The sequence below is a fragment of the Oxyura jamaicensis genome, chromosome 5 (genome assembly GCF_011077185.1).
Source record: "Oxyura jamaicensis isolate SHBP4307 breed ruddy duck chromosome 5, BPBGC_Ojam_1.0, whole genome shotgun sequence".
Classification (NCBI taxonomy): domain Eukaryota; kingdom Metazoa; phylum Chordata; class Aves; order Anseriformes; family Anatidae; genus Oxyura; species Oxyura jamaicensis.
This window is the reverse complement of record NC_048897.1, coordinates 25,041,308-25,058,855: the sequence shown is the minus strand read 5'-3', so window position 1 is coordinate 25,058,855 and position 17,548 is coordinate 25,041,308. Positions and strand designations below refer to the sequence as shown.

Sequence of the window (17,548 nt, the reverse complement as noted above, 5' to 3'; positions counted from 1 at the left end):
GTCAAGACTTTTTTGAAAAGGGAAATGAAGATTTATCAGTTCCTGGCTTCACAAGTCCTTCAGAAACAGGAATGGTTCGTGAAGGGAAGTGGATACTCTGCGCATGTTGGAGATCAGCCTCCTTTTCCCAGAGAAGGGAAACAGGCTTTGCGTCCAGGCACCCAGTGGCTAAAGGTGATGCTGGCCCGAAGTCCTGGCCATTCATGTTGCTGTCCACATCTCTTAAGCAGGAGCAGATCCAGAGATGATACAGTGGTAAAACTTTAAGACATTTTCATGTGAAAAATGATCACCTCAGCAAGTGAATCAGGGTGCGCGTCAGACTTCTTTATGCTGGGATATCCCAGCATGTCAGTGCCAGGTGTTTCAGCTTGCTGCTGCTGTGGGTCAGGCCTGCAAGGATGGGAGCATAGACAGGTCTCAGGCACGCGGGCATATGGAGGATGTAGGATGTTCTGCTACAGCTCGGGAAATTTCATAGGCTGTGAGACAGGAGGTGGAGGTCAAGTCTATTTGGGGGCGAGTGGGTGGTGTGAATCTCCCTCTTCTGAAGGGTTTTCCCCAAACCCAGCTCGGCACAGCCCAGAGTAAGTAGTCTTTGTGTAGCTTAAGGGAGGTTTTATTTATTTGTTTGCTTGTTTGCTGGGGCAAAGATTCTCAGAGAGAACCACGATGAGTAGTCAAATCGGCATTTTATACTGAACCCAGAAGCAACAGCCCTGACGCAGGCTGGAGTGGAAACCCATCCACTTAGAAAAACTGAAATAAGAGGGCGGTTTCACTCTGTGTACCCCACAGGCCAGGCAGCTATCATTACTGACATTCAGTCCTTCTTGGTTCAACATGTACTTAGAGCTCTGGCGTGGAAATCACGTGCCCTTTCCCCATGCAGAGGGGAAGGAGGCAGCTCAGCTCCTCTAGCACAGCCCCTTGTTGAAAGCTGCTCCGTGCTTCTCGGCGTGGGCTGTGTGTTGCTCAACACCTGGGCAGTCCCAGGTGCAGACAAACAGGGTTGTGAAGTGCAGCAGCAGCACTCACAGAACTCTTCCCTACCTCTGTGAAACACCCTCCTCCGAGCTACTGAAATCCTGGGGTAATAATTAACAGAGTTAAGGCTTGCACTGTAATTGCAGCCATGTGCACTTTGCTGGGTGCGTTTGTGTTAAAAATGTTTGCATTTTAAGGCTCTTTCTGTGTGACGGTCTTGCAGCACTTTGCTCATTTAGCTTCACGTTACACTTTTCATTTTGTTTCTGGTTGGAGGGATGACAAGCTTCTCTGTAGGGTGTCCCTTGAAAGACATGAAGGAAGATTAATCTCAGCTAACTAAAACTGGTATTTTAAAAAGAATTTAAATTAAAAGGGCCTGCACCTTCCAAGTAAGACACCTATCCAAAAGTGAACTAAGCCCAATGAATTGCATAAGCTCTCTAAAGCACTCAGGTATTGGCAAGGACCAGGAATAGGCAGGCTGAGAAGCAGTGCAGGATACCCTCTACACTCAAATGTTAGCAAGAGGGTTAAACCATCAAAATCTGGATGCTGTCCTCCAACATCCAGCCCTGGAAGGGTTTCCCTTGCCTCTCCAGGGGCACCCACAAGTCTTGCTGGCATCTGTGCCCCGGCACTTCTACCTGGAGGATTGGGTCTGCTGGGGGCTTGGACAGGAGGTGGGGTTGGTGTGAGGACCCAGTCTGCCCAGCCGGGTGGTGAAGCCTCCACCAAGCCATGGCCAGTGGAGGGTAGGTCCAAGGCTGCATGGCCACTGCTGGAAAAGGTGACAGAGCCCATTGCAGCTGCTTGTGATGGCCCTAAAGCAGGAACATTGCGGAAAGGATTGAGCAGGGAAATCCCCAGCTTTATTCTGATCCAGGCTAGAAAGTCCTGTTTGGAAAACCAGACAAGGGATGGCCTTGGGAAGAGCTGAGTGCCAGAGTGAGGGGGAGGAAAGGAAGCCGGATCTCCAGGGCGGGGGGTGTTTCTGTTTCAAGCTCTCTGGACTTTGGTTTCGTACACTGTGGCCTGATAAATGTGTCAGCGTTTAAACAGAGCCTTTTGGCCCTGAAGGTGCCACAGCTGTGACCAGCTCTTGCTGGAGATGGGGAGAGGCCACGCAGCCACTGCCCCAGAATCTGAACTGAAGCTGTGGGGCAAAGCCAGCAGCAGCTTTTAAAACAGATTAGGTTTTCCAGGTGCTGGAGGCCTCGCTGCCTTTTGGTGCGTGGAGTCCTGCTGGGGCAGGTGGGCGGCCGTGCCCACAGGCTGCATGTGGGTGAGTGGTTGCTGAACACCGGGCCTCGGCCCTGTCTGATAGCGCTTCTGTGCTATGCCCCCTGTGTAAAACGTCAAAGTGTCGTCAGGGAGCCACTTCCTAATGCCAGCGGGCTGAAGGAGGAGGAGAGCAGGAGTTGCAGCCCGTCGTGTAGGCCAAGTGTCGGCCCCTCAGGCAGAGAGCTGCCCGAGCCCATGGCCACCTCGCCCTGCTGAGGCGAGGCACCCTCACCTTTACACATTCTGCAATGAACTAAGGAGAAGGGTCCCAAAGTACTGGGGGGGGGGTAAGAGAGAGAGTATGAGGAGGAAGAAGAAGGTGTGGGAGGAAACATGGTTCAGCTCTGTGTGTGCAATATGAGGAAGTATGGGAATATCCCTCAGGGATTATCGAATAGCTTTACAAGAATGGGTGAGGGGAAAGGCTGGAAACAAAAATGCAGGCTCATGCAGGGCAATGTCATAAAGGTGGATGAGTGAATAAGCTCATGGGGACACTGGTGCAGGAGGAGAAGAGGAGGGACCTGAGGGAAATGCTCAGCCTGAAAAGGAGAAAAGAACAGAAAAAGGTGGATCCTGCTGCTGGGGGAGAAGAGAGAACCAAGGTGCTGGGAAGGGTGGCTGATGGAAAGAACTGAGCCTGCTAATAACAGTAGATGTGACTACATTAGAAAAAAATATATACTGGAAGAATTCATAAGGAAACAGAAATGTGCTGCTTTGTGCCCATCCTTGCTCTGAGGGACAGCAGGGATGAGGGATCCTGTGGTGGAAAGCCACCAGCAGCTCCAGGAAGTCAATGTCAGTGGTGTGAAAGCAGCAGAAGCCACACTGGCCTTCACAGGAGAGACAGAGTTACGTTTTGATACCATAGGATAAGCAGGAGGCAGAACATGCTATGAGGATCAGTCTGTAGTCAGGGGCATTTCAAGGGAAGTTATCTGGTGGCCAGACCAAACGAAGAGATGTGCTTCCTCACACATTGGTGGACTGAGGCAGTCCTTCCCACAAAATGCTGCCAATGTCAGAGGTGTGCAGTCACCTCAGAAGCAGTTAACAAAGTCTGTGGAATAAAACCCCTGGCAAGAACCATTTCTTATGAAGGAGGCCACCTTGATCTCTGGCAGTCATTAAACCACAGGTTGCTGAAGTTAGGAGAGTATGCTCAGTATTGCTAGATAGTGGCCATTAGACTTTAAATCTCGCTGAGCCACCCAGGACAGGCGCTGGAAGAGAATATTGAACCCTGGGCCAACATGGAGAAGCATTAGCAGGAGGGAGCAGACAAGCAAGAACAGGTTGAGTTGCTCTGTTAATAGCAGCCGTGGTGGCAGAATAAGAAAAAAAGTGATGCTGGCAGAATGAATACCTAAGGAGCTTTTTCTCCCAGTCCTACTAATGAGACATCTACCAGAATGCCAGGGAGGAAGCATAAAGGCAGAAGGTTATCACCAAAACCAGTCTCAGAAGATCTTTCTAAAGGCATAGGTGTAGAAAAGGCAGAAGCAGTGCAGATATGCATTGGTTTAGGACATGTGTCAGAACTTGCTTTTTTTGGGGGTGGCTGTGTAAGTGACATGTAGCGGACAGGCCTCACTTTTGTGTTACAGCATGATCGAGTTGCATCAAGTGAAAATGCAAAACACTGTACTGAATAAATCCGTTCTAGCAATGTACACTGTGGAGTGGCCACAAATACACAACATACCCAAACCTATTTTGTGAACAAACACAAATTCTCACATTAATCTCTGTCCTACTTTCTTTAACTGTGGTTCCTGCATTTTTGGTACTTTGTTAATTTTGCATGACTGATGAAGGCAAACAGTAGCATAACCAACATGCAGTACCTTGGCAATGATTTGCTTAGCTGCAAAACTTCCTTGTACAGTAAAGCATTTGCTTAATTTATTAAGTCATTACAGAATTCTTACAACATTATAACAGCACCTACCTAATATATTGTTTGCCTAAATGTTGCAATGTGAAGCAGGGAATGTACCACTGACTCCAAAAGTACTCAGCCAGCCTGGTACTCCTGATAACTACACTTCCCTCCCTCCCTCCGGCTTTTCAGTAAAAAATATTTGTATTCAGATGGTATCTACTTAAATATTTGTATACCAGGTCCAGCCACGTACCTGGGCACTTCCAGAACACTGATATCTACAGGTGGTGAATGCCTCCAAAAGGCCCTGACAGCATTTCAAGTTGACGTTTTGTCAGTGGGTAACAAGAGGTGCAGCTACTTGAGGGAGCCATTTTCTTTTTATTTTCAGTCATTGCAACATGGTATTTAGTCAAGGAAGTCTTGAAGCCAACTGGGATTCTTTGCTGGTGAAAAACCCTGCAGCAGGTTGGTAAACCCCCATCCCCTCCACCCCTCAGCTCAGATTTAGTGGCTGCTAAATCTGCAGGAGTGCAGGGTGAGGCCCAAAGCCCAAGAAGGTTTGGCAGATTTTTACCCAGCCCCAATCCTGGAAAACATTGCAGGCTTGAAATCTGGGCATGGCCCTTTCTGCAAGAAGGAAGTTTCATTGTGCACACCTGGCCAATTCTAATGAAATGAGAGTGGAAGGGAAATATAAATGACTCAGGATGGCAATTTCTATGTAGTCACTTCCACAATGGCCTTTGGCTCCCATGCAAATGAGGAAGTGCCCAGCCAGATGCAGTGCTCTTCCTCATACCAAACAGCCCTTTGTGCAGGTTGTGTGTCAGAAACCCCCCACAAAGAGGGAGATGGGAAAGGGGATGGGTGTCCTGTGCAACCTGGAGCCCTCGCCGCCTGTTGAGGGTGGCCGGCTGCCAACAGCACAGGAGTCCCCTGGCCAGCGGAGCTGGCAGAGCTCGGTCCTGCGTCAGCAGCTCTGCCGCACCCCATCCCAATCTCAGGGTCGTGGTGTGAGAGGAGTGTGGCACATAAAGCTGAGCAATTCTCAGCTTTTAGTGCCACGCTTATGTGCCATTTCTCTCAGCCAAATCTCTATGTGGTCACATAGTGGTCTGGTGTCTGCAGCTACAATCAGCCCTGCTCTGCAACAGGCTGCTGAAGGGCGATCCGATGCAGATGAGAATTTGAACTGCATGATTCTATGTTAGTTCCTGGAGAAAACACAGAAGAAAAACTGGAAGGCGTTAAGGCCCCTGACTGCACCGCTGCAGACTGTGCGGGGATGGCTGCAGCTCCTGCAGTGGGGAGGAGGGGGAGGCCCCTGCCTGAATTTCAGGGGGGGAAACAGCAGCGCTCCTTCCCAGGCATGCGCTCCCTCTTCCTGCGGAAATCCCCGCTGGAAAGTCTGAAGGTGTCCGAGTTCAAACCGGAGCTGGGCTGTGATAAATGAGAGGGAGGGCAGGCACGGGGCTGCTCTGCAAATCTCCCTCAGCAAGTCAATACAAGAGCAGCCAAGTTTCAAGCCACATTCTGCATCCCTGCTGTGCCCGCAGCCACCGGAGACGGAACAAAAGGTGCCACCAGGGCGGGCGGTTATCACCAGAGATGGTCTTGAAGTCTCTGCATGGCCTGGGCGGTCTGGCACTTGTGTGACAGAGGGGGAATCCCAACCCCCTACCCGCCCATGACAACGGGCACAGGAAGCTACACCTACGTGTGCTGCTAAAATTAGCTGCAGAAGGGCTGAGAGCTGAAAGCTGCTTAGGTGTCTTACTCCTACTGCAGTAAACCCCCTAAAACCCCTGAGCCTCTGACCTTGTAGGTCTACTAAGTGTCAAGTACTTCTGAGAAAGCTAACCATGTGGGTCCCACGCAGCTCAGGACAATGAGAGGGACAACAAACTGCTTCACAGGCCAGGTACAGTAATCTGACTTTTTTTTAATAAATACATATCTCACATGTACCAAAATAATTATAAACAGAAATGTACAGTATTTACATTCTATACAATTGCTAAAAAGTGTAGCAATTATGACACACACGGTGTGAAACGCATTGTTTCCAATGCCCACATTTAACATCATTGCTACCTTTCTCCTAACAGCCAGGAGGCCACATCTCCTCTCTTAACTCCTCTGCCTGCTGCCCCGTGCCCCGAGAGCACCTGGGGTCGGTCAGCAAGGCAAAGGAATGCCATCAGCGTTACACCAGCCCAACACAGTCTCCAGCACATGGGGAGTTTGCATGAGCCCATCTTGCCTCGAGGAACAACACCCCTCGTGGTACTTGGCGTTGCAAGGTGGCTCTTGATGCATTTCTGTCAGCAGCACGCTGGATGTGTAGTAGTCTGTTATCTTCAGCTGGCTGAGACGACGAGATATACAGCGCTTTATCAGGTGTTGTGCGTAATCACAGATCTCTAACGATGTTACACATCCCACTCCTGTTACTTAAATACAGGTCAGAACGTGGAACCAACTGTTCTTGTTACCATTTCGTGCTCCTGGCTGGGCAGTGTAGTATTTCGGTATTGTCTTCTCTGCATTTAGACTTTCTTTTTAAAGGAAGAAAGTCAGCCCTTCTTCTATACATATGTACACAGTCAATTTTCACAGAAACCTCTTCTTTAAAATGCCAGCTGTCGTCCTCCAATACAGCAATCGTCATACATAAGCTGGAAGAAAAACACAGAATGCTGTTAATGCAGAACTCCTACTGGGAGTATCCTATGTACTCTGGGAAAACAGCCAAATGCTGTGTGCCCTGACTTCACTGGTGTCTAATTTCTACACTGAAATGGTTATGTTCGCTATTTAACAGCACTAATAGTGTTAGAGAAACAAATGCTGGGGAGGCAAAGAACACCAATTACATTTTATCTCACAAGGTTCTGTAGGTGTCAGGAACAGAACAATGCTCCGAGGAGCGCATCGTGCGAAGTTAACCTCCATTCCCCAGTGTATTGTTTGTATTTTATTCTTAAGCTTATTCTATTTATATCCCTGCCCCAACTTGCCACCTTTCTGACAGTTGGCAGTGTAACCTTACTTCAGGAGCTATTTATCCCCACAAGTTATATAGGTAAGAGGTCAGCAGAATGGCACCAGCCAAACCACAAAGGGCAGGATTTGACCCATCTCTCAAAAAGGTGCAAATGGCCACTTACTTCATCCTCTGTGAACTCAGGCTCCGATTCACTGCTCTCCTCATCCTCACTTTCAGGCAACATCTGCAGATCAGCTGTGGTCAGCTGCTTCAGCTGTTCCTGTATGCTGGAGTTCTCTCTTCCCCACGTGAGCTGGTAAGGGGAGTAGCCCTGGTAGGTCACTTTGTTCACGTCTGCCCCATGCTTCACCAGAAGTGACACCAGCTCTGAATTCTGCAGGTCCACAGCCAAGTGCAGCGCCGTTCTGCCATTGCATGGCTCCTGTTAGGAAATAACGCAAGGTATTGCATGTTAGGACAGCTGGGCTTGGTGGCGTCAGACCTGTTGATTCTTGTGACTACACAGCCCTGTTCAGTTAAATTCATGGTGTAAGTTACATACCTGAGCATTTACATCTGCTCCCAAGGACAGCAGGTATTCGACAACAGCCAGATATCCTTGAATAGATGCCAAATGGAGACACGTATGTCCTGTAAGACACAAATGAAGGTAAAATTTGAGTAAGTCTAATGGAACACCCTATAATTCACTTAATAATTCAGTCAAGATGATAGGACAGGATATTTAAGTTTGCAGTTCATCCAGAGCAAAGGGGTATTTTCCAGAAGAGCTCTCCAACTTCCATCAAGTGTGGTTAATAGGGTTGGATTTGGAAAGATTTCTTAAGAGGCTTTATTCCAGCGTTTAACTGTGGCTTATTGTAACAACAACAACAAAAAAGAAGAACATGCAGAAATATAACTGTAATGAGTACTGCAAAAGCACTCATTAAAAATGCAAAATTCAAAGCCATGAGAGCCAATGATCAACAGTGAGGAGGCCTACGAGATGCAGCCCGTGCCATTTTAAGGAAGTCAGACACTGCATTGTTCTGGGGCCTCCCAGAACATTAAAATGGGAACAACGCTGCTTCTCCAGCTGTCCAGAGGTCAGCAGCCCTGTCTGCAGCACCGTGTACTGAGGTGTGTGTATGGCAGCGTGTGCGTACCATTGTAGTTGGTCGCCTGCAGGACGGCGAGGAGGTGGTGGGGCTGGCAGTACTGTGTGAGGACGCTGACGCTTCTGAGCGAGCCCTGCTGGCAGGCGATATGGAGCGGGGTGTTTCCTCGGAAGTCCCTGACGTCCAGGTCACATCCAGCTTTCAGGAGGTGCTCAGCGATTTCGGGCTGATCAGTGATCACTGCCAGGTGAAGGGGAGTCTGCAGGCAAAAGAGAAAAAACAAACCTGTGAGTTACACAGCAGACGTGGCAGCAATGTCTGAACACACAAACCCTGCAGTCACTTGTGGATTTCTGCCCAACTGGAAACACACCCCGCAAAGTCAGTTTGGTACACTTCCTGACATAGTGCAGAGCTGCTCGTTAGTCTGCAAGCAACGAACGTGGGTCTCTCCAGATACCAGACATGCAATCCGTAAGAAGGGTATCATTAACATCCCAGCGAGGAGGGATGCAGCCCATTGCATTATATTTGAAAAATGGGGGCGGTAAGAGGCCGCTGCTGGGGAGACAGTGTTGCACCAACACTGGTCGGAGTCATTCAGGTGCTTTCCTGAACATAGGCTTTGATTTAATATCCACTGAATTAAAAAAGAGATTTTTCCTTGGGAATTCCCTGCAGGGCTTTTGTGGGGGCGGTGGGGGTTGATCCAGGCCCCGGGTGCCGAGGTGCAAGTACCTGGCAGAGGTTGTTCTGGAAATTCAGGAAAGCACGGTCCCCGCTGGTCTGCCGGATCACCTCCAGGCTGAGGGCTTTTTCTTCGTGGATTATCGCCAAGTGGAGAAAACTGCATCAAAATAAAAAAATAAATAAATAAAATAAGTAAATTAGGCAGCCCACACGAAAGCCCCAGTCCCCCCGGCGGGAACACGGGTGACGAGGTGCCCGGGGCACGGCCTCAGTCATGTGCGGGTTTCGAAAGCCGGGGCTTTCGGCGGCCGGGGCTTTCCGACGGCAGCGGGAGCCGCCTCTCCCTGGCGCCGCTCCAGGGACTTTCCGCGCTCCGCTCCCCGCCCGGCGCCTCCACGACGGCGGCCCCGTCCCCGTCCCGTCCCCTCCCCGGCCTCCCCGCGGCCCCGTCCCCGACTTACGTGTCCCCGTCCTCGGTGAGCTGCTGCGCCCAGCCGTGCGGGCGGGCAGGCGGCTCGCGGGGCTGCAGGCGGATGTCCTCCAGCTCCCGCACCAGCTGCCGGTACTCCTCCTCCTTCATGGAGTCCAGCCCGCTGTCGTGGCGGTCGTCGGGCGGCAGCAGCCCGGCCGGCCGCTCCTTGCGGGGCTGCTCGCAGCCCTCCGCGGCGGGCGGCTCGGCGGCGAGGCGGGCGCTGATCATGGCGGCGGGGCTCTGAGGGCGGCGGGGCGCCGCGGCTCCGAGGGCGGCTGGCGGGGCCGGGAGCGGGGCTCTGCGAGCGGGGCCGGGAGCGGGGCTGGCGCTGCCGGCCGGGCGGGCATCCGCGAGTGAGCGGCGGCGGCGGCGGCGCGCCGCATATACACGGCGGCGGAGGGGATTTCTGCGGGGGAGGAGCCGCCGCCGCGGGAATTTCCAGCCTCTCAAGGCCTCGCCGGGCGAGTCCGGTCCTGCTCGGCGCCAGGGGCGGCGACGGGGTGGGGAGAGGAGGGAGGGATGGGGGCCGGCCCGGCTCGGCGCGGCCCGGCAGGGCGGAATTCCCTGCGCCCTCCCTGCCCGGCCCTGCCCTGCCCGCGGCGGGGAAGTACTCGGCGCCCCGCGGGGGGACGCCGCCGCCCGGCCGCCCCGGGGGCTTCCCCGCGGGGCCCCCTGCCCGCTGCAGGCAGCCCCCCGGCTCCGCGGCCCTCCCCCGGAGGCCAAACGGGGCTTTGGGGGCTGCAGGAGGGAGCTGGGGCTGCGGTGTGGGGCTGCTTCTGCGCCCCCCGTGTCCTAAAGCCTAGAAAGGGTCACCATGATGCTAATTATTTATTTATCGGGGGGTATCAGGCTTTGGAGAGACTCGGATGCTGCACGCGGCTGGTGTTAAACATCGCAGAGCCTGCAGGTGTGCGGGTACCACACAGCACCTGGAGGATCTCACACCTCTGCGGTGGAAGAGCTCACCGGATTAGGAGCAGGCAGGAGGATCCTGCTCCACTCCTGTATATCCAGGCCCTTCAGACTGTACATACAGGAACTTTGTTTCCCAAGAAGTGGTACCTTCTCCCAGTACCCTTATTCTCTGCATCCATTTTAGCTGTTCCCTGCCCCTCTATACCAATGTCCTCCCATCCGTGCACAGTGAGAACGGGATAGATGTGGGCTCCCACATGGATAAAAGAAGCCTGTGAGGTTGATGATGCTGAATTTTTCCCTGGTGAATTTTGCTGCCGCTTCTCAGATGTGGGGGATTCCCATTAAGAATTTTTCTTCTCTTGCAACTCTTGCTGGCCTCGCTGACTAACAGTGTCTGAGAGTTTTTTTGCTTTTGCCATTTTCCCATGGGATGGTGTCTCTTTGAAAAAAGGACTTGTGAGAAAATCCGAAGATGAAAGGGGGAGCCAGAGGAGAGGGAAGATGCCTGGCTTTCCGTAAACAGATGTTTCTGATTTTCAGCCCAGCCATACCATTCCTGGGCTTTTTTTCATTATTCATCTCTGGGCCTGGGACAACCCGGTGGTGCTTTTGGGCAGGTTTAGAAAAGCCGTGCAGCTCTTTCTTTTATAGGTTAAGGGTTATGAAAGTTTTGTGAGCTTCTTGAAAAAGTTTCCCCTTTTTAATGTAAATTGGCAGGGGAAATATAATTAACAAATTATTCTCCTCCCACCTGCCTCTGTGCAAAAGCAAGGAGGGGAGCTGGAAAGCAAGCTCCTGATCCAACTAGCAGGGGCACCGAGCCCAGCCAGCACTAAACTGCCTCCCGGTGGGGCTTCGCCAGAGCCACCCAGAAATTAAACTTGCAAACTTCCCGTCCTCGCTGCGATGGCTGGAAACCGAGTTCAGCAAAACAAGTTCTTTGCCTCTGCAAGTGACTTCCAGCTGCTGTCACAGGCAACCTCGGGGCTATTTTTGGAAAGTGTTTGCCAGCAGAAACCTCTTTTTGGAGGCACGCGAGCTGAGATGCTCTCATTTTGTGTACATCTCAATGCTGCGGTGCTTCAGCCAGTTGTAGGTGGCGGAAAGGAGATGGAAAATGATTTCTGGATGGAAAAATCAGCCCACTTCCTGCCCCGGCAGAGGCAGCACCAGCCTCTGCTGCACGGGCTGTGTTGCCCGGGTACTTGGCTGTGCCCTGGCAGCAGGAGCTGGGTGGGAGTGGGTGCACATCAGTGCTGCACATTTACTGACGTCTCTGTTGTTTTTCTTTGTACAAAGAAAAATGACGTCCCCGGTGGTAATAGGAGCTCTGACAGTCTCACTGATGAAGGGCCCCAGACGTGAGCCAGTGTTGAGGCTGAGGCAGCCAAAAGCACAGCTCAAGAACTGGCTCTGCCCTAACCCTAATCCATCTGTACAGGAGCAGACAGCCAGCGGGTGCATGGGCAAGCAGGGCTCTTATTAAAACAAATAAAGCTGCTATCTTCCCGGGAACTCCTCTCAGCTAACAATAGTGTTTTACAATATTTGCTTAGAGGGATAGCTTAAGCTTGTAGGAGATAATATAAAACAAAGGTTTCTTAGCTGTGGTGAAGGTCACCGGTGCTGCTTTTATGCTACTGAGGTACCGTCCTTTTCCTGAAAGTTAACTCATTCTAGCAATTACTCTGTACATTTTTCCATACAGTCCACAAGCGTGAACAAATATAACAGAAAGAAACACTCAACTTTTCGGTGTTTGGTTTTCCCCTTTCAGTTGTGTGGTTGCTCAGATTTGCTGGGCAGCCCTTTGGCCTCGTGTGACGTGCCCTGGGGACGGAGCAGCCATCCCGACACAGGGACAGGGCTAGGGTTAGGGTCAGCACCAGCAGCACACAGATCACATCTAGCCACGCTGAAGCAGGAGCAAACTTCATGAATGCTGCCGTAGTTTGTGCCAACCTGAATGCCTTTTCGTCTCCTTGCATGTTATGGTTTAGAACCTCTGCTACAAGTATGTTCATCTCACAGGAGTGCTTTTCATACTCATCAGCTTGAGATCGAGGGTCTCTGCATTTTCTTATCTGTGACTATGTTAGGAGTCTCCGCTGCCTGAAGGAGCTTAGTGAGGATCTGTGGGAGATGCTCTGCAAATGGATCTGGCTCCTTGTTACACGGACGGCATAGCACTGAGGGCATTCCCAAAAAACGGGGCTACCTAAGTGGTGCTGTACCAGTGCAAAAGGCTGGGGCCATGGGAGGTAGTTTTGATACCCAAGGACTGGATTTTGCAAAAGTGCCCACTGCTCTAGGTACCTCGAACACCCAATTTGCAGAGCTGCCGGGCTGCAGGAATGGTATGTTTGGTTTTATTCTAGCTAGCAGCAAGCAGCTGGTGGGGCTCTGAGAAGCAGCCTTGCGTGCCTGAATACTGAAAAGGGGCAGTTGGGTTTTAATCAGTTCTTAAAGTACATGAAAGATTCTCGTGCTGCTTCCTCAAGCAAACACATTAAACTGTAATTTCCTGATTGCCACACTAATCATGAGACCTGTCTAGTGCTGTCGCTGTGGTGCTGTTGATTTACCAGAGTTTGTCCCTCAACTTCGTCCTTTTGTGATTGCTGCTGCAGATATCTATTAACTGTTTCCTCCCATTTAATCTCAGGGGCTGTGCACGTCTAGCAGTAAACATGACAGGAAGGGCAGTTCACAACATTCAGCAGGATCTTGGCCCAGGCTGCTAGAGCCAAGAGCAAAGCAAAGCAGAGCAGTAAGCCTGCATGTGCCAGTGCACGTGCAGATACCTCCTGTCTAATCTGTGTGCTCTTTGGAATAGGACTCCCCTTTATTTCTCCAGAGGATTAAGGACTTTGCTACGCAGTGGAAGCTAAGAAGCACTTGCTAGAAAACGCTGTCATTCTGACAACGTTTTGCAGTTCAAACCAGCATATCTCAGCCGCCCATCTACAGCTGCTGCCGAGATAAGGACCAGGCTGCTTTCAGGTCCAGACGCCTAGTCCAGTGCTAAACGAGGGGAACACGTTTCCCTCCCACTTTCTAATAATAATTTGCCTGTTACTAATTTGAAAGGACACAAAGGGAAAGTTAAACAAAGGTTATTTTTGTCAGCCTGGATGTGGCTTGCAGCACTGCCCGTGCCCTGCGGGCTGTTTACCATCCTCCTTACATGTTTTGATCAGAGGCTGTCAAGGGACAGCCAGGTGCTCTGAAAAGTCCAGCAGTGGATGCAGCAGGAAACATTTCCCTGGCTTATTCAAACTTATATATTATCTAAGCTAACAACACGGGAGGTACTTTTTCCGCGTGTAAAGCCAAGGTCCAGACTAGGCATTTGAAATCCTGTGGCTGTTCCATGGTACAGAAAGGGAGCTCAGCAGGGTGTCCAGCCCAGAGCCTAGCAGGGACATTATGTTACATAGATTTCCAGCTGACCACGCTAGTCTCTGGTTTTATTTTTAGACTGCAGCTTATTTCTGGCCTCTCTTAAATTGACGTGTTGCATCCCTGGGAAGATCTGCATTTCTCTTTGTGAACCGTGGGGCTGTTTATGTATCAGTTGCTTGTGTATCTGGAGATCCTTAGGGATGAGATGTACCGTATAAATTTACACTGCTTTTATTGTTATGCCTTAAAGGTAAATATAGGTCACTTGATTTGAGATCTGTTACCACTTGGAGGGCAAGTTTTCCTTGGTGCTTGCCTTTCATTTCTCCCGTGGAAATTGTGTTAAAGCATGCTGCTTGCAGTGCTTATGCCTTGAGCTGATGCTCGCTGCCCTCTGCTGCAAAGCTTGCTGTCGCGTAGGACAGGAGAGATGTGGGGTGGGGGAAGAGCAGGGAAGCAGAGACAGGTCTCTTGTGCTTGTTGTACAACTTCCCCTTCAGCTACACGAATACTGTTGCTGCCCATCAGTACAGCCCCTTCTTCGGCTGCAAACAGAGTGGAAGCACCTGACAGGGAAAATATGAACTGGGAGCATACCGACAATTACGAAGGGACTTTCCCCTGCAGGCAGCTGTGACATTTGATAATGTGACGTTCTCTGCTTTTTCCCAGCAAGTAGGAATCCTGCAAAGGTGGGGAAAGAAGTACCATGGGACCCTGCAGACAAGTGGCTCCATGGGATTTCAAGACCAAGGCCCCTGTTAGGCACAGGGTGAGTTGAGGCAGCAAGCAGGAATGGGCTCAGGAAAGAGCTCATCTCCTTTCTCTTTGGATTAGGGATCCAGAAGGTTGAGACTGGCTCTAGATGCAAATTTTCATGTGGTACGAGATGATATTTTGAACAATCTAAAGACCTGAACTGGACAAAGCTGGACTGTCCACAGAGAGGCCGCACGTGGGCAGCCTCCGAGCCAAGCCATAGCGGGTCTGGGTTGCTCTGTGCAGCACTGATGCCTAAAGTTGGTGGGTGCAAAGGCTGCTCTTCAGCCTGGGTGAGTTTAAAAAGCCAACATGCTGCTTATATGGAAGTAGCTGAAGCAGCTGGAGCCCTCCACAGAAGACAAGCACACGGCAAGCCTGAATTAGCAGCTGAACTGTGTGTGGGCCCAGGGATTTCCCTGGGGACGGATGTGGCAAACACAGGGGCTAATGCACTGAGTGCTGTAACTGTGTCTGTGAGATAGCTGAGGAGCCGAGGGGGAAGGAAGCAGGAAATACTAGACAGAATACTAAGAGCATAACCCTGAGGGGAAAAAAAAAAAAAAAAAAAAAAAGAGAACCACAGAAAATGAACTTTGGGCTGGGTACTTCCTCAAAAAGCCCTGGGACTGCAAGCAGAGGTCCTGAGGTTGGTTCCTCCTGCGCACACCATCTCCGAAGGCAGGAAGGCAGGCAGCCCCAGCCCCTGCCCCTGCCCCTGCCCCTGCCCCACATAAAGCACCTGAGTCTCAAACTCCTGTCAGTGCCAGCACCTGCCGAAACGGCACCACTGGGGCTTTGCCTCGAGCATCTCTGCGTGACGTGCTCCTGATGATGCTGCTCTTGGGAAAGCTCCCAGGTTTGACCCTCCTTTTGTTCTGGATGAGTTCTGGGCTGTGCTCAGACCTGGAGCTCTGGCTGTGACCGCAGGGAGCACAGGCAGTGCTGCGAAGGGCTAGCTGTGTTTCTGGCACGATGTCCTGCCCCAGCCCATCCTTCCTCTGAGTTCACAAATGGCTGCTGACGAGAGCAGGGCTGCAGCAACCATGGAAGCTGAGCTAAGGATAAAAAACAGGGAGAAGAGCTCCAAGGGACAGCAGAGAGATACGCTGCACATCCACGTCAGAGGGTGCCGTGCCTGCTGGTGCTGGGGTCTCCCAGCTGCACTGGGCGATGCAGGAAAGGGGAACAGATTGCCACAGTACTGGGCTGCAGAGTCATGACCAGGGCTCCAGAGGAAGCAGGAGCAGATGGAGATACCACACAGATTTTTCAGTCTGGATGGAGTTTAAGTCTCTCTCTCTCTCCCTCCAAGGTTGCGTCCTTTCCTGGGATGACTTCTCACTCAGTGTTATGCCCTTCAGGGCTCTGATTTCTTCAGATTTAGTGGGCGATGCTTACAGAATTAGGGCTGTGGTGTTTCCCAGGCAGAATTGTCTCTGGGATAAGCTCCTTCTTGGCCAGACGGTTTGTGCATGGGCGGTGTGGTGACGTCCAGAGGCACGCAGCATAGTCCCGATGACACACGGTGCCTGCCTTCCCTCAGTGTCCGGGAACAAGTGGGGAAAAAGTAGTCCTTGGATTCTTCCGGGACAACATTTCTGAGCAGGAAACACAGATAATGTGTTTAGGAAAACCCTGACCTCTGGTAGCACAGTCTTAGGGCCACTGCTTTGGTTTTATGCTTCAGATGGGGAGATTCATGGAGGCTCTGAAATGTGTCTGTGGGAAAGCCAGTGAGGGAAGTGGGAGGGAAGGGTGTGTTTTTCCCCCGAGCTGTGCAGAGTTTTATTAGTCCCTCTCTGAAACAACCATTTGACAGTCATATTATTTATGCTGCTCCTATCTGCGTGCACAGGCACAAACCCCTCCCTCAGGTGCCTCCCCTGCCTCCCACAGTCTGCATCCCACTGCACTCATCACAGCCCCTGCTGCACCCTCCCCAACTGGCAGCTCTCCCCCCTGCATTCCTGGGAGGGAGAAGACACCACAAAATATCCACATCTACCAGGGCTTCCAGGAGTCTGACCCCCTTGCAGACAGCAGTGTGCCTGTCATGTTGCTGTCACCTCACAGCCACTAGTGCTGTGGGACCAGGGAAAAGCTCAAGCCTAAGCTCCCTGATCTCTGGGCCAGGGGTGCTCCCCCAGCTCCCCTGCTTTGCCGGCTGTGCAGGAGCAGCACGGGGTTATGCACAGACCTGGGAAGAGGCACTGGGTTGGTTGCTCCCCGTCTCCTCCCTGGTTAAGGGTGGGTGGATCCAGCCTGCACAGTCCCATCATCTCTCAAATGAGATCAACAGCAGAATTAAAAACAAGCCAGGTGACCCAAAACCACAGTTTCCAGCACAGCGTGACCTTGAGACCTACTCTCAGTCCTACATACCTTAGCATCTCACCTCAGCTGCCCTGTACAGAGGACTCTGATAAACACTGCTGTGATGCCACCAGTCTGTGGGGCACAGAAGTGGTCCGGGGAGACCTCATACCCAGAGGAAGCTGTTGGTCACAGGCACGGGTGTGCTCATTCTGCTGGTGCAGCATGCCGCTCATCCAGGCTTTTCCAGACACTTACAGGTGGGCGAATTCAGCTCTGAGCCCCTCTGTGGAGAAGGGGGCAGGAGGGCAGCTCCAGTGGGGCTTTGCTCCTGGGAGTGAGGGCGGGTGTGTTTAAGAGGGTGGAAGAGGAAACATCTTGGCTCCCGGGGCTGTTGCACCGCTACCCTTGCAGGTGGCACCCACTCAAGTGGAGTTTGGAAAAACAACACCTTAGCTGAGTTTATTAGGTAAGTTCAGCTCAGTTTTATTTAAGCCTGATGGGGTGAGCCGCTGTAAGAGATCATCCCATGGCATGCATTGGCAGAAATAGTTCCCAAATGGTTCCTTTCCTAAGGAGCATCCTGAGGGACCACATGTGCTGTCTCACAGGAAGGATAGAGCCTCTGGGAGGTGGACTGGGTTTATAAAAGTCTGTCCTCTGGAGCCCAGCTGCTCACTAATTTCAGCTGCATCATCGAAGTGAGTCATTCAATA

At 51.6% G+C, this 17,548-nt stretch overlaps 1 protein-coding gene and 1 long non-coding RNA gene across 2 annotated transcripts; both read right to left on the bottom strand.

Moving 5' to 3' along the window:
- Positions 1–6,084: 6,084 nt before the first annotated feature.
- Positions 6,085–9,889, bottom strand: NFKBIA (NFKB inhibitor alpha). The gene is made up of 6 exons (XM_035328663.1): positions 9,424–9,889; positions 9,011–9,119; positions 8,321–8,531; positions 7,714–7,802; positions 7,333–7,593; positions 6,085–6,840 (listed from the first exon to the last, which is right to left on the bottom strand). The coding sequence occupies exons 1-6, from the start codon at positions 9,660–9,662 to the stop codon at positions 6,793–6,795; spliced, it is 957 nt and encodes a 318-aa protein (XP_035184554.1). The 5' UTR covers positions 9,663–9,889; the 3' UTR covers positions 6,085–6,792.
- Positions 9,890–15,865: 5,976 nt separating this feature from the next.
- Positions 15,866–17,123, bottom strand: LOC118168294. The gene is made up of 3 exons (XR_004751471.1): positions 16,902–17,123; positions 16,717–16,798; positions 15,866–16,117 (listed from the first exon to the last, which is right to left on the bottom strand). It is a non-coding gene; the product is annotated as an uncharacterized LOC118168294 (long non-coding RNA).
- Positions 17,124–17,548: the final 425 nt, after the last annotated feature.